The sequence below is a fragment of the Antennarius striatus genome, chromosome 15 (assembly GCF_040054535.1).
Source record: "Antennarius striatus isolate MH-2024 chromosome 15, ASM4005453v1, whole genome shotgun sequence".
Taxonomy (NCBI): Eukaryota; Metazoa; Chordata; class Actinopteri; order Lophiiformes; family Antennariidae; genus Antennarius; species Antennarius striatus.
Window position 1 is genome coordinate 13512586 of NC_090790.1, and position 16036 is coordinate 13528621.

A 16036-nucleotide genomic window follows, 5' to 3' on the forward strand; every position below is an offset into this window, starting at 1 on the left:
ATCACACACGGAGGATGCCAGACCAGATAGTCTGTTGATACAGTAATCATTAAACAGTAATGCAGGAACTTTCACCATACAGGAACACATTATGGATTATCTGCAGGTTTACAGAACTTGAATATTTACCTGTGTCCTACATTTTAAAGTTTACATTCTGTCATGGCTTGGGATTTGTGTCCTGTTGCTCTGCTGTGCTAGAGTATGGCATAAGGCCAAATACCAAACTGTGACAAATACTCTGTCATCTTACACCATGATCATAGTGCTTCTGTGTAGTTAGTTTGTAATAAACTCAATATATTTGTGTGCGTTCACAGTTTTGGAGGCTCGAGTGATGGAGTGCCAGGGGTCATGTGACTCTTATGTTAAGGTGTGAACATTTTGCGGAGATTGAACGAAAGCTTTTGTGGGAACTGTGAGATGACTGCAGTGATGACGGCTGTCTGTATTTTCATTTTGTCGTCCCCAGGTGGGCATGTTCCCAGACAGCAATCGCAGAGACAGACAGAAAACCCAAATGGTTCCTCAATGCAGGAACCCCATCTTTCTGCAAAGCTTTTCTTTGTAAGCATTAAATCAAAACCCTTTCACATCATGCTACAAACAGAACTCACTGGATGTGACGAAGACAATCAAATATATCTCATTGCGCTTTTCTTTTTCAAGAGATACCACTGCACAACAACAATAGAGATGTGAATTTTTAATTTAAACAAATAATTTCCACAAACAAGTACATCGTCAAAATTTAGAATGATAGTTACAGGTATGACTGCAAAAAAAGAAATCACTTAAATGTACAAATGAAATAAATAAATAAATAAATAAATAAATCTTATTTGTGAGTAAGCTGTGAGAGATCTGAAAGCATTTAATGGTTTGCACCTCTATTCTACTACTGCAAACTTTATCTCAGACAATACCATGATTGATTCAATCCGCTTTGTGTAGCTGATGACAAGTGCAAATTTATAATGGTAATGTTGTCCAGGCATAAGAAAGAAGAAAGCAACTTTATTAATCCCTTGTTGTGGAAGTAATGCAGTTGCTCATCGTTTATGGTGCTATCTGTCTGTTTTCCAGCATCGTGAACAAACTCAGTTCAAAATTTACTCCAGACCAGGGTTTTTGCTCAACAGGACACTTTTGAGATTGGTGTTCTTTGCTTTTGTTAATGGAACAATCTGTGTGTGAGTTCTAGACCTTTGGAATATCACCAAGGACTTTTAAGAGATAAGTTAATAATATGATTTTTAGGACTGGTAATTAAAGCTCTTTCTCTGACAATAAGAGCTTCCAAAATATTTGGTGGAACCACTAATTAAAATGATGTCTTTATTTTGAGCATGTTCATTAACAACATTTTAAAAAATAGTGTATAAATGTTTTTAGGTTAGAGTCACAAACATGTTTCATTGAAGTCAAATATGTTCGAAATTTGCTGTAGTAAAATGTTAGAATTTTTTTCTGAAGTTACTGAGTATTTCTGACACATTTAATTTCTAATGCCTTTCAGTTTGGGACTTTTCAAGTGTTTTAAAGTGGCCAAAATTTATTCAGTATATCACAAATACATTGCAGTTTAATTTGAGGCTACTTTTATATTTTTTATCTCAGTGCTGTTGGAGAAGGGGATCTCCATAAGAGGCTGCTCTTCACGATGTGGAACTCTGACTCTATAAAAAGGTACTTGCTGGGAAATTGGGGGAAAATGATTATTTTAATGAGCCTGGAACAGCATGTTTATGTGTGGACAGCCATGCCATCACACAGCAGCAGAACACCATTTCATAGATGATGCTCGGCTGTGAGTGTTTCATTGTATGATTGTGTCTGAATCTGTTAGAGTGAAGGTGCTACTCCTGTCTCAGACATGAGCTGAAATGGTTGCGGTGGATATGGGAATGAAGGAGTCACACATTTCCCGTGCTCTGCTCTAATGGGAGGACAGAAGAAAATTATAGTAGAAATACTGGAATATGCCACTTCTAACATGAGAATTCCCAATAAGTATAAAAACTGAATAGCTTGTACCACATTATGTTTGTAAGGATGCATGCAATACTTCATGCAAGACTCAGGCTTACATCAGTGTCTGAATAAAGATCATGGAATGATTATAAAGATGAAGACCTTTTGGAACAGTTTCTGGGATGTAGATTAAAAGTGATTTACTCATCTCTAAGAAGCAATTAATCTTCATTCACACCAGATGTTCCCTGATGAGAAGGAGCAAATGTTTACAACAGTAAAAACACATTTAAACAGTGCAATATTCTTCTGCGTTTCAATATTAGTTTGATGGTGAATAGAGATTAATAACTGGCCAAGCAGTATTTATCTATTACATATTTGCATTGATTTATTAGCACTGGAAAATAAGGGTTCACATCCCTTTGTCTAACAATAGAAATAAATTAACTAAATCATGAAGAAGATTGACTCCCACATGTTTTCTCACTCTCATCTCATTTAAACAAAAATATTTCACACATAAACATGGATCATTCAGCGAGGACACCGTCATTGTCCTGTGTGATAAACAGCATGTGAGTCTGTCGCAGCAATGATTTGAACAGCTCCATCATCTGGTTTGTTGTTGAGCTGTCCAATGAAAAAAGATTAATATAATCTGTTGAATATGTCCGGTCTTTCAAGGATGACACACACTCATAGCATTCAAAGAAATAATTACATTGTTGGAACTGAAAGTTTGGTCTGGTATTGAATGGAGGTTATTAATTCCAGCTACCTAAAAGCAGAGGACGCCACATGAGACGAAAACAGAAAAAGCTGTGTGCTGCTCCATCCTTCAACTTCAGGATGGCTGCCACAGCTCATGTAACCACATTGTTCAGCTAAGAGATGTATAAATATCCATCAAAACTGATCAACCTGTCTAATGGAACCAAAATCACTATCGATGGAACCCATGGAGTTATGTTATACTTCATGAGATGAGTTTGTGAATAAAATTTTTTTAAATGAAGTCTCTCCTGAAATATCATAAAAATACTGTACACTTATTCAATTGTCAGTCCTGTTGTGAAGGAATTTGTGGGAAGCGGCGCCTCTTTTGCAAATCCTCTTAAGCACTCCTGAACATCAGCCTGCTGCAATAGCCAAATGCAGCTGTAATGAATGCACACAATCATGCAGCAAAACATTTACAAAATAAGTAAGGCTTATGCACATAGTGAGGTAGATTGGCAGCAGTGGTAAACTGTAACACTCCTGTTCTCCTTCAGAAAACATTTACATTTGAGAAAGCAGGTCTGTTGTGAACGTCTACATCATTTATCACAGTGTCATAGCCTTAGCGTATACAGTGCGCCCTCGCGCGGTCAAGCATCAACGATTGCGACTCCACCTCATCGCGGATTTTTGGTCGACAGTCACGTGATACCATACGCGCATGCTATTGGCTGACGGCATCCGGAATTGCGCTCGTTCCGTCAGTCTCGGACTTTCGTGAGACACAAAAGTGCTTTAAACAGTCGATAATAGTGTGGGAAAAGGTAATACAGATAGAAGGTGGTTTAATATCAGTATGGGGAGGGTTCATACACGTTTAAATTACCGTAAATAATAAGATAAATAGATCTCGCTCTCGATTGCGGATTCAATCGCGTGTGGATCCTGGAGTGCACTGACCGCAAAGACTGAGGGCTCACTTTGGAAATATACAATGGAAATACTGTTTGTAGACGACACATTCATGTCCCACTCAATGTGAATTAAATGGTGATCTCTTAACTTGTATTTTAGCTTCAGTGTCTGGTTTGGATTTGCAATACTTACATGTCTGACTAAATACGTGAAAGTTGTAATATTCATTAAGCCTCATCTGCACTTTGTGTTGTTAACGAATGCTCTTGTGCCAATCTTTGAATGCTAATAGGTAGCATAAAAGATTTAGTGGATTAGAACATTAGGCAATGTCCAGACAGCCTGTTCAAATCAGTTAATTTATTAATAATTGGTTTTTGCTCTTATGAGATAATGAGAAAAAATAGATCATCATCTCTTATTCATCTCACTATTCATATTCTTGTGTGGTGATCCATGTGTGCTATTATGTACCAATGATGCACACAAGTCCATTGATTAAAGGTTTAAGCAGAGCTGGTCTTTATAACTCGATAGTGTCTTCACTCCAGGTTGTCAGTGCAGCTTTCAGGTTCTGCTGAGTGGAGCCGAGACACATTTCAGGTGTTCGGTTTTGCTGACTTCTATTTTGTCGACAAATCTGCATCAGCAGCTGCATTAGTCCAGTCAAGCAGTGGAGATGTCGAGAACAGTTTTTGTCTATGCATAATTAAACATCTCCACTCCGTCCGCTGCGACCACACACAGATCCTTGTAGCTCTGATAATGAAATCTGTCCAACATGAGTATCCATGTGTATCTCCTAAGCTTGACATATTTACTGCTCACGCTTACTACCATTATTTAGTTATTGCCTTTAATGACCCAGATTAATAGATTAACTTTGTCCCGTCTATTATGTAATAAATGATCCTGTCCAGTTCTGTAAGAAATGATTATATATGACAGAAATTTAACTCCAAGATGGAAAAACAAATAAAACATTGATTTGTGAGTATTTTATAATTAAGGCAGGTGGGTTGAACAAATTTGAAGATGCAGAACACATTCCAGGGGTCAGGATTTCATGACATTTATTCTGCTTGCATCCACAGGGTGAGTGCATTGTTGGGTTGCATGAGCTTTGGTGTGTGCTCCCTCATGGAGCTGGACAAGGTAAGTGTGCGTGTGTGCGTGTGTGTGTGTGTGTGCGTGTGTGCGTGCGTGTGTGTGTATTCGAACTGAAACATTTCTTGGAGGAACTGGGGATTGAACCAACCATCACTGATTTGTGGCTGAGTCGGAACAGTTTATTCCTCCATCCACTTCATCCTTTAACTCTTTCCCTTTTGACATTTATTTATTCAACTCTAATTTACCCTGCTGTCTTTCCTGAGCTTTTGCAAATGTGAATATTTTGCTTCTACATTCTGCGTACTCGCCACAAAAAGTCCACGTTGAAGTGATTAGTGCAGGAAACTGCAAATGTTAAGAATGTAGTTTTTTTTAGTGCTTAATCATTCATGTATTCTATTACATTATTGATCATTCCTCCTCATTATTTATCATTCCTGTGTGTGTTTATTTAAAACCCTTTTATACTTTCTGTGTACTTATGTTCTGTTTGAGGGACTAACTGGTGACAGCTCAGCAGGAACTTCAACCTATCCTGTCGCTTGTTGCGTTCGATATGAACAGCAGCGTTTTGATGAGCTGATCTGAGCTTTAAGGTGACAGTGAAAGATGTTACAGCTAAAAATTTGACTGTGAATGGTGTCAGCATTCATTCAGCTCCCTCTATTGTAAATATTTCTCTCAGGCTGAAGAAGGAGTTCAAATAAAAACTTTAATTTGGTGCTTAAGAGACAAAATGAAGGAAATAAGCTTGACTGCAGCTGCGCTTTTTGTAGTTTCAATTAACCACGTCTACATCAGGGAGGAAAACAAACAACGGAAAGTAATTATATTTTAGTCAGGCTTATGGCTTCCTTCATCTAACATTTATTCCTATGAATATTTAATTGGCTTAATATGCTAATGAAGGAGTTTTAGCTTTGAGTCACACAGAGTTATGTCTTTTTTTCTCTTCTGTTGTGTTTTCTATAATTCATCCCTTCCTTTTTCTCTCCTGTGTTTTAAGTCTGAAGCATTAGAAGCTTGTTGGCTGCTTTAGTTGTTACCTGCTGGTGTTACCTCCCCTGACACAGCTCGTCATTTGTTTGAACCCTTTAGCCACCTTGTGTGTGTGTCTCTGTGTGTTTTTCACCTCTCTGTCTCCTGTATTTTCTGCTCATCTGTCTCATCTGCCTCCCTCATGACCAACAGTTTACTGTGTCACATGTTCAGGGTAATATTGAACGATGGCATAAATCCCTCTCTGACTTTCAGGACATATGTCCTCCCCTCCCCTCCCCCATCTTCCATACAACTCCCCCTTGCCTGCCCTCCCCCGTTTGTCCAACAGCCTGCAGAAATCTGTCCACTCAGATAAGATGCTTTTAAAATGGAGATTATTGTCACTGTCCACGGCATCACATTATTTAGTACAAAAGCAGAGGCTGCCTGTGTGTGCGCCTGCGTACAGGCAATGTGTGTGTGTGTCTGTGTGTGTCTGCTGTACTAAATACGTGTCAAATAACATTGGCTTAAAACAGTGTCGTCCTGTATTTGTCCACATCGTCAGGATTACAAATCAGAGCCCCTCTTCCTCAAACCACCGCCTGGCTTTATGTAACACACATACTGTAGTTCAAACGCATGACAAACACGTGTGCACATGACATCTGGCTCATCGTGCAAAAGTGCAGAAGTGGGGGCATCAGCTGCTGGAATAAGCTGAGTGTGTGTGTGTGTGTTTGTGTATGTGTGTGTGTGTGTGTGTGTGTGTGTGTGTGTGTGTTTGTGTGTGTTTCCACTGTCAGCGGCTCTGCAGGAGAAAGCAAACTGAGTGTGTTTGCATGCCTTTGTTTGTTGTGTATGTGCATCCAGTGCAGTTAAAGATTCGTATTTAGATCTCATTAGGCTGAATCCTAGAGCTTGAAGTTGTGCGTGAAACACACACACACATACACACACACATGCACACACGCGCACGCACACACACACACACACACACACACACACACATACACACACACACACACACACACATTCACTCTGTGTGTCTGTGCTTCAGGAGATTCGAGGATGGTACTACTTACTTGGAGAGGAGCTGGGGAGAAAGAAACATCTTAAAGTGTCAACACAACACAACTATGACTGCACAGGTACCTCAGCTCCATTGATCACCGTTAATCAATCGGATTGGAAGTTTTATTTATTTTCAGATCAGCAAATTCTTGTATCTTTTTGTTTTTATTTTTGGCAAAGCTCACCTCTTTTGGTTCATTTTTTATCTTTATAATGCAATCAATGGTGAAATGATATTCGAACTATAAAATGTTTTGATGACCCTAAACAGCATTTAAAGGAAATAGACAGATTAGTCATATTTTAATGACCAATCAGTTTTACATATTTGCCACGTACATCTTGTTTGCATGTGCCTGGCGTGTTGGGTGTTTGTGCTGTAGCTCTGCAGCTTTTCAGTCTTTATCAGCCTTTGGGTCAGGAGGTGGGGTGACTGGGGAAACAAGGGATTAAGAGAGGGAAAGAGAGAGGGATTGGTAGAACGAATGAGAAAAAGACCGAGAGTTGGGAGAGAGGGAGGGGTCTGGATGCAACTCTGACGCGTCACACTTTCCAGATAGCGAGAGAGAGAGAGGGAGAGAGGGAGGGGGACGAGGCTCTCCCGTACTGTCCACTGCTGTGGTGGATCTCCCTCACACACAGACACAAACCCACCCCAAACTCACACTCACAACACAAACACCCACACAAACACACATGTTTGGAAGTCTATCTCTTACCTTATCTCCTTCACTCATGTTAGCTCTTACTGGTAGTTTGACATTGGTGATAGAGGTGTGTGTGTGCTGGAGTTATGCCACTTTGTGCCAGCCATAAGGGCAGCCTACACTAGGTGAGTACTGTTTGTGTTGTACCTGACAGCGCTCGCTGCACATGAAGTTACATGTTGGGAAGCGGCAAAATGTAAAACTTGAATTGTTTCTTTTGATGGCGTTTGAATCTTTTTTCCTGTCTGTTTTTTCCTTTGCTTCTTCCACTTTCCCCCTTTTTTCTTGTCTCACTGCCCATTTCTTTTTGTCTGTCTTGTTTCTCTTCAGCATTACTTCATTGTTGGGTGGTTTTTTTAATATCTCCTACATACTCAGAGTGTGTCTGCTGGTAGCTGAGCTAAATTGGTCACTTTTGCCGTCCACAGAAGAGCCCTGAAGGAGCTTAGCTCACCCATCCAGTCATTACTTACATCATGAAACCATCTTTCCATGCATATGCGCAAACTGTTCACATCAGCACACAGCAATGTGCACAAACCCCGAACCTGCACGTTTCCTTTGCCCTCTGCAACCTTCTCTGTTTTCAGTGCCATTCATTTTTGTGGCTTTTTCCCCATACTTCCATTCTGGGTCATGAGAATGATGTTGCTATGATAAGATGTTAGCTAACTCAAATTTATAGCCTGCTGCTTGGCTGAACTAGAATAATCTACCTCATGCAACTTTAAAATTAGTTTTATGCTCCTGCGGATGGAAATGGGATGGGAGCATTAGACTGAAATCCAGGCTCAACCAGCAGGAAACCATTACAAGGTTCGCATGAGGAGATCCCGACTTATACTTAAGGGTTGTGTAGGGAAGCATTTATTTTATGTGATAGGTGACTAACTCTATGACGAATGCAGTCGTTCTAATCACCAGCTGCTGAGAAAGCAAAGCGCCAAGACCATTAATGTCAAATGAAGTCCACCAACCTCCTCACAAACCCAGGAACATGGGCTATAATGCATGCAGAATGTTTTCATCATTGTCAGTGGTAATACCGCCCCACTACTGTCTCATCTTATCCATGTTTGTGTGTGAGTGTATGTGTGTGTGTGTGTGTGTGTGAGTGGGGGGAGCCAGCTGGCAGAATGTAGGCCACGATGGCACTGCTGTGGCATGACATGCAGTAACGTGGAAAAGACCAAAATTCATGGGCCTTTCATTACAATATCCCCCAGTGTGTGTGTGTCTGTGTGTGTCTGTGTGTCTGTGTGTGTGTGTGTGTGTGTGTGTGTGTCTCCAGCCATTTCTCCCTGAATGTCTCTGTCCTTTTGTGTCTATCTTCTGTCTTATCATCAGTATATTTGTGTTTATCCTTCAGCATTTTCCCTGTCTTTCAAGAGTATTTTCATTCTCTCCATTTACTCTGCTGGTCTCCATTCCATGTCTTATGCTGCCTACTACTATGGCAGAATGCAAAAGGGTTCTGTCTAAACTTACATTATGAAGTAAAAACTGGCTGCCTGTTGATAAGAGTCCGCTATTTTCCATTTATGCCTTATCATGTCCTTAAAGAGAAGTTCTGCAATTACAGGCGTGAGACGGGGGCACGCTGGAGGCTGGGCAGCCTCACCAGCTTCCTGTTCTTGCTCTGGATAAATTAGCTTTGCATTCATATTTACGCTGCATTAACTGTTTTTCAACTTTGTAATCTTTCTCTGAAGTGATGTCTTATCAATGAAACGGTGCAGAATGAGGTCAAGTGGTAAAATAAGCTGGAGAAATAATAAGTTTATTCGAGTTCAAACTTGCATCAGATGCAAACACCCATCTGCACACTTACTTTCCCTGAAACAGCTGCAGCACCTGTTGGCAGTCAGCTGCTGTTAACCACAAAGATAAACCTCTTCACATCTTCACAAGAGGTAGCATCATTCTTACATAATGACTGCATTTAATATTCAGAATGTCAACAGTTTAAGTTAAATATAGGGGAAAGATCATTTGAGATATTTTGGCCATGTAATATGGACTAAATCATGCAGGAATAGCCCAAAAATACATTCTCACACACTCGAATAGTGTAGCTCAGACTTTGGTTCCACAACACGACCCATTCGCTGTGTGTTGACAGCTAATTACACTAGAAGGCTACAATAAAATAACTGCCATCTTGGCTTTGCTTATACAAGCTGAGCAGTTGAATAGGAGATGCTGTGTATGAGTGGCAGCCAAATAACTTCTCTGAAATATGGATTGACAGGACAATTAGTGTCAATTCTCAGTACATGTTTTTGTATTAAGCGGCTGCACAACCTTATTTAAGATGTAATAAAAAAAAAAAAAGTCAAGATTGCCTCATTTCCCCTCCCAAGCTTTAAGAGACAAAATAAACCTGTCAAATGCTGCTTGGTCTGATTATTAATCAATTACTTATTTGTGGATTTAAAAAAGATATATGGCTTACAATATTTTTTTTTCTTAAGCTGCTCATTGGGTTGGGATATATTTTGGAGATGAGGTGTTTTAATTACATTTGAAACGGCCTTATTTTGACAGACCTATAGTGACTTGAAGGTGTGTGTATGTGTGTGTGTGTGTGTGTGTCTTTGACCATATCTGATGTATTCCCCTCCAACGAGCTCACAATGTGGGTCAGTGGTCTGTATATGCGTGAATGTAAAAATAGCAGAAAACCCAGTGGGCTTGTGCTTAAAAAGTGTGTCATCTTCATCACACACACCCTTGTCTTTCTTTTCATAAGGGATGAGCAAGGTCCAGACATGCTGCACATGCATGCACGCACGCACGCACGCACACACACACACACACACACACACACACACACACACACACACACACACACACACAAACACTGCTCCACCAGATGGCTAGGCTTTAAATCAGCAGATTACAATGTACACTGTTATTAACATACAGTATATGGAAGGGCTGGACGTGGACACGGAGGAGGTAGGGGGTGTTTTTATGTGGTTTAGTTGTTCTCGTAAATAGTAGCTGTGAATTTTTCTGTCAGGGCTCATGTATGGCAGCCCAATGGTGACTTTATATCTGATATTTCATGAATCGGATGCTTTAACTCCATCCTAATGTCTGCTTGTCCTGAGGTGAAACATTTGACCAACAGCTGACAGTCTCAGTTTCGTGCTTCTGTGTTGGACATTCTCTCCCTCTGATATTGTTAGCTAGTGCTTCCTAACCTGCCCTGGAAATTCATAAACTATTCAATAAAATATCTTTTTCCTAATCTCAAAAGAGAGAAAATTTGGAAAAAATTCAAAGTTATTGGATTTTAATTGCTGTCAGAAACAACCTACTGGTCTATAAATCATACTACACATAAGCTTGCACACTGTTCTCATCTTTAGAAATGACATCATTATAAAATACCTCACCATCTTTTTTTGTAACAAAGAAAAACCCAAAACAAAACAAAACAAGGAGAATCATTATTTCAGTATATGAAAAAACACACACACAAAAAACACTGCAGTATTGAATGTTAACTAGCATATTTTATGGCCGTTGCATCCCCACACAGGCTTTTCCATGTATTCTAATTAGACATCTGCTCATGTTGATGTTGGGTGGTGATTTATTAAAACACTACCAAACATGAACAGTATTTTGACATTTGAGGCTACTGAGTATATTTCAGAAAGGTAAAAGGTCAGAAAGGTGTAAATTAAGCGCTTTATGCTGCCACATGTTTCTGTTTGTGGTCACTTGTATGTCATTTAAAGGAGCAGCTTGTGTGTGTTACATTTTGCAGGGTTGATTTGTCTCGAAGCAGCCGATGAAGTTGGAAAATGTTTAGAGAAACGAGTTCACACTTTGTCTATTAAACCTTCTGTAAAATATTGACGAGAACAAAGGCAAAAAGAGGCAACAGAAAACCTCAAAGGACATTATTTGATGCATTATTACTTTTTGCAGTAAACTGTTAATGTTAACAAAGAAGTCCATAAAGAAATCTGCAGTAGCAACTCCTCAGCGGATAAATAATGATGTGAATACTCAGAATACCTGGGGGGGGGGGGGTGACTTGAATCAAAGGGTGAAGGGTAAAAGGTGTAAGAGAGGGTGACATGGCTCAATCTTTAACCTCATCCCAGACTGGACTACAAGCATCAGTGTCTGCAAACAGCACAAATCCTTGCAGCAGAGTCTCTCATTTCCAGAGGTAGGACGTTTTTCAGCATTGGGGTCGGAGTCGATGGACCATAACGGCTGAAAGTTGGCATGGACGCACAATAAATTAAGATTGATTTCCTCACATATCGAGAGCTCAGACAGCAGGCAGAACTAAGTCAGCATGACTAACAAGGCGCTGAGTCACGGATGACAAACTTGTTCTCACGGCGCTGACTTCCAGCATATATACATACACGTGTGATGTGCATTAAATGCCATGTTGTCGTCATGCAAATGACATAAATACTGTATTTAGATTCAATGTTTTAAGCATCTGGGGTCATCCATTTTATTTGTATTGACCGGTAAAAAGTTATGACCGGTTTTTACAGTTGTACGCCATCAGTGTAATTGTCATTTATTACAGCTCTCTGCTTAGCCGCCGTCTACCAGATCCATCTATGACAATGTCACTCTATTAAAAACACCTTAATGAGGTAAAGTCCTCTTTCCAGTGAGAAGCGAGCTTTCATGCAATGAAACGATGAACGAGCTGCATCATGTTTATGCTCATGGAATGTCAGCTACTCCATGTGTTAAAGCTCTCATTGTAGAAAACAGTATTAAGGAAAAGGAATAAATAAAGAATTTAAGTACCTCTAGTGGTATTGCTAATATTATTTTTTACTCAGGTCATTGTAACAAAGCTAGATCAGTGAAAAATACATAATATTGCAACTATCTACTATCTAACTATGAATTTGACCTCCATCTCATCTTGAATTTTTTCCTTTTTATTCTCTTCAAATCATTCAGCACTTTGAATCAGCAGACAACAGAAATAATCCTCTGTGACTTGTCTACCTTGTAACAATAAGGAAATCAATTGTGTCAACCCCTAAAGTACCTAGCTATCCACAGTGGACAAATGTTTTCACATTGTCTTTTTTGTGTAGCATTGTGCAATAAATGAATCAGTAGAGGTCAGAGATGACCCAGGGCACATATGTCCCTCATTCTTAATGTAAACGTTGAATGATTCTCTTGAGCCGTGTTTAAAATATGCTTTGCTTTGGGATGTTTGTGTGCAGAGACCTTTTGTACACACCAAATGCATTCTTCTCATGGATCTATTTGAATGCCATGAATGTGTTCACTACATTTACCTGTGCATCCATTTAGCAGCCAGATATTTCTGTTGAAATATTCATGCATGGCCTACTTCCGTACTCTTGTCATGATATGAACAGGGTGAACAAAATATGAACATCTTATTGAGTTCAATCAAAATGCCTTATTTTATTATTATTTGTTGAAAGTGTTAGCTTATTCTGTCATGGTTTTTTTAATCATATTTTGTGGTTGTGTCATTAGGTTACAATATGAACCTCTTAATTTAGTAATTTCCTGGAGACCTACTGTAAATTTGAAGCCCCAATTGTGTTGTGTTGCATAATGGATGTTGACTACAATAGATACTCAGAGTCAACAGCTGTTTTAACTGCATGTGGGTACACCAGTACTTTGAGATACAAGCCATGCAAGTATACATAATCACAGTTTAGCCTGTTAACCTACACACCTGTCATATTATATCCTACAAGCCTGTTAGGGGTCCTTCGAGTCTGGACCCCAAGGAGCAGAGACTGACACGTGTAAAAATCAACTGTTTTATTGCTCAAGCTGAAAACATGAGTGAGCAAAGAAAAACCAAAAACAGCAGAGCAAAAAGACAAAAATCCACAAACATGGAAAGAGCAGGCAGCTGAGAGACAACTAAGAGCACTCGTATCACTGAAACAGGATGGAATTATCTGCCGCTTTCTTAGGGGAAGACCAGGCCTTTTGAGTACCGGCTGATGAGCAGAGTGGGAACTGGTGTTCCTCGTCAGCTACTAGGAGCCAGCCACATCCTCTGCCACAGCCTGACCTGTCAGGAGACGAGCTAAACACAAAAACAGACCTGCCAAGCATACAAAAAGAACAAAACCATGACAAAGCCAATGATACTATTAATAAATATGCCGTTGCCTTTTCCCCTCCTAGACTCCTGGCAGATGTTCTGTAAAGAAAGATTCTGCTGGCTATCAAATGAGACAACCTGTATGCGAGTTGCCTTGCTCTCGAAAGGGGACATGTTTGCTCGACACTGTAATGAACATCATATCAGTGACAGGTACTGCTGTTACAGAAAAAGGATTTAATCAACATGTTAACAAATAATTAACAAAGAAACGTATACACCTCATTTTCACTTGACTGCTGCGCCCAGCGTTTACATCCAGGCACCAGTCTGCGGTGAAGTGTAGGAAACAGCCATGATGTTTATGGTCTGCACCGTTTCACCAAAGCTTATCTGTTGCAAATCAGTTTGTAGATGACAGAGCTAAACATCATTCACATTCTGCCAGTTTTCACCCTATTCCGCTGACTGACAGCTGGCAGAGGAGAGATTTTTAAATAAGAGTATCCACTCACACTGAATGTTTTGCCCTCATGTCATTCTCCTCCCATTGTTCTGAAATCTGTATCAGCTTCTCTGCTGTGTTCATCCGTTTGAATGCTGAGGCCTCAAAGTGTTCAATAAATCGATGGCTTTGCCTCGCCTCTACAAAAAAAAGTTGTCTGAATGCCTGTATTGCCCTATAATGTATGGTTGGTTTAGTGCATGGCTACAACATCTGTTAATTCATTTCAAATGAGTTCCTTTTTTTTGATGTTTTGGAATATTAGTCCATATTTAATATATTAGAATATTAAAATATTAGAATATTAAAATACTCCACTGTACTTATTATTAAATGCTGTATCTTTATTTAAATTATTTAAATCTATTTAAATTTGAAGTTTATTTTTCATTGGGTTCTTTATATATCTATGATCCATGTAGCTTATTCCTATTTAATCTAAACATTTAATGAAACAACAACTCGGTAATGACTAAATAATAATGTTCCCAGCTCAGGTTAAGCATAAACTAAGTAGATGAGAGTGATCTGGTTTTACTTGGTGTCTGTCACCACTACACACTATGTATCACATGTCTGTAATCTTGAAAAATTATCCAAAGCACAACATATTTTTGTTATTTTCGTTCATAAAGTACTTCTCCAGGCACTTTGACTAAAATGTGTTCATTTCCTGTCAACAGTTTAAAGCATATTAGCTTCCTATAATCCAGTCATTATTGAGTTAGCTTCTCTTTGGCAGTCAGCTCTTTTCTTAAGAGACAATGTTGGTTCTTCTTGATGCCAGAGGTGATCTTATAAAACCCAAGCAATCAAGTGGACTAATCTCCTCCCTTCTCAGCTTTTCCACTCTCTCCATCATGAGTTTATTTGTTTGCAGGCGACAGGAGGTGAAAAGGGGGACTAGGTGTCAAGTGAGCGAGTGGTGCAATGGAGGACTTGGACACAGTCAAAGGCTTTTCATGTTCTGGCAGATCTTAGACTGACTCCACTGCCAACACCTTCACATTTATTTTCCTTTCTTTGGCTTTTTGCATGTCTTTGTTTACTGCCTCCTTTCTATCCCCTCCTTCTAATCTCAGATTATCATGAAAAGAGACATTATAGGACTCCTTTATTCTTGGGTTACACTACATTATAGTGTTAAAGAGTATAGAAATAGTAGTACTAAATGATGACACATTCCTAAAGGCTGCCTATAATGTTAGGTTTTAGAGAACAGGAATATAGACATTGGCACTGATTTCCTCCAGTCCATTATCACGCCACACACAAATTAGCAGGTAGAGCAAACATGACAGTTTAGAGTAAATATGAAAATGTTGTACTTGGAGGTCAAAGATTATTTGAGGATTTTTGCTGCTGATGTAAAAACACTCTTTGAAGTTACTGCCCAGCTCAATGATGGAGACAGAGATGGTGTTACAGCGCTGTTGCAGCAGTGGTTGAGCGAGCTACAGAGTGAATGGGGAGAGAGAGAGAAGCTTCAGCGTGAACAAAGCAGTGAGTCATAGAGAAAAAAAAAAGCTTTTCGCTGATTGTTTTGCTGGAGTTATTTTCCAAGGCTCAAAAGCAAATCCTGGGAAAGGTACTGTGCTGCCAAATGTGTGTGAATCCAGCTGATATGCTTTATCATATCCGCTGTGTGTGTGTTTGGCCCTTTGTGTTGAGCTCAACAGACACTGACCTGCAACCCACAAAGTCATGATGACATGGCCTGTATTATCTACCCTTTTGGAAGATGTAACAAACTAAGAGGTGAACATACGTAGCTTAAAGTTAACCTTGCTCTGCCTCCCCCCCCCATCCAGATCTGCACTAAAATATATTAAAGCCTTTTGTGGCCTGACACTCATCCTCCATTCAATACACAAACATGGGTGAAAATGTGTTTCCTCAGTGGAAGTAACACAAACAATATTTTCTTCACACCAGCCA

The 16036-nt window shown here is 39.6% G+C and overlaps 1 protein-coding gene across 3 annotated transcripts in view; it reads left to right on the forward strand.

The window, feature by feature from the left end:
* The window catches only part of rgs3a (regulator of G protein signaling 3a), a 116184-nt gene that overhangs the window by 6807 nt on the left and 93341 nt on the right, over nucleotides 1–16036 (forward strand). Inside the window, exons 3-7 of one of the 3 annotated variants that reach the window (XM_068335739.1) lie at nucleotides 321–373; nucleotides 473–567; nucleotides 1621–1689; nucleotides 4707–4767; nucleotides 6767–6857. The exons of 1 other annotated variant lie outside the window; for it this stretch is intronic. In XM_068335739.1, the coding sequence (XP_068191840.1) occupies nucleotides 321–373; nucleotides 473–567; nucleotides 1621–1689; nucleotides 4707–4767; nucleotides 6767–6857 (369 nt within the window). Of the gene's footprint in view, nucleotides 1–320; nucleotides 374–472; nucleotides 568–1620; nucleotides 1690–4706; nucleotides 4768–6766; nucleotides 6858–7389; nucleotides 7613–16036 lie in introns of those variants that run through there. One more of the 3 variants, XM_068335742.1, reaches the window with a different exon arrangement.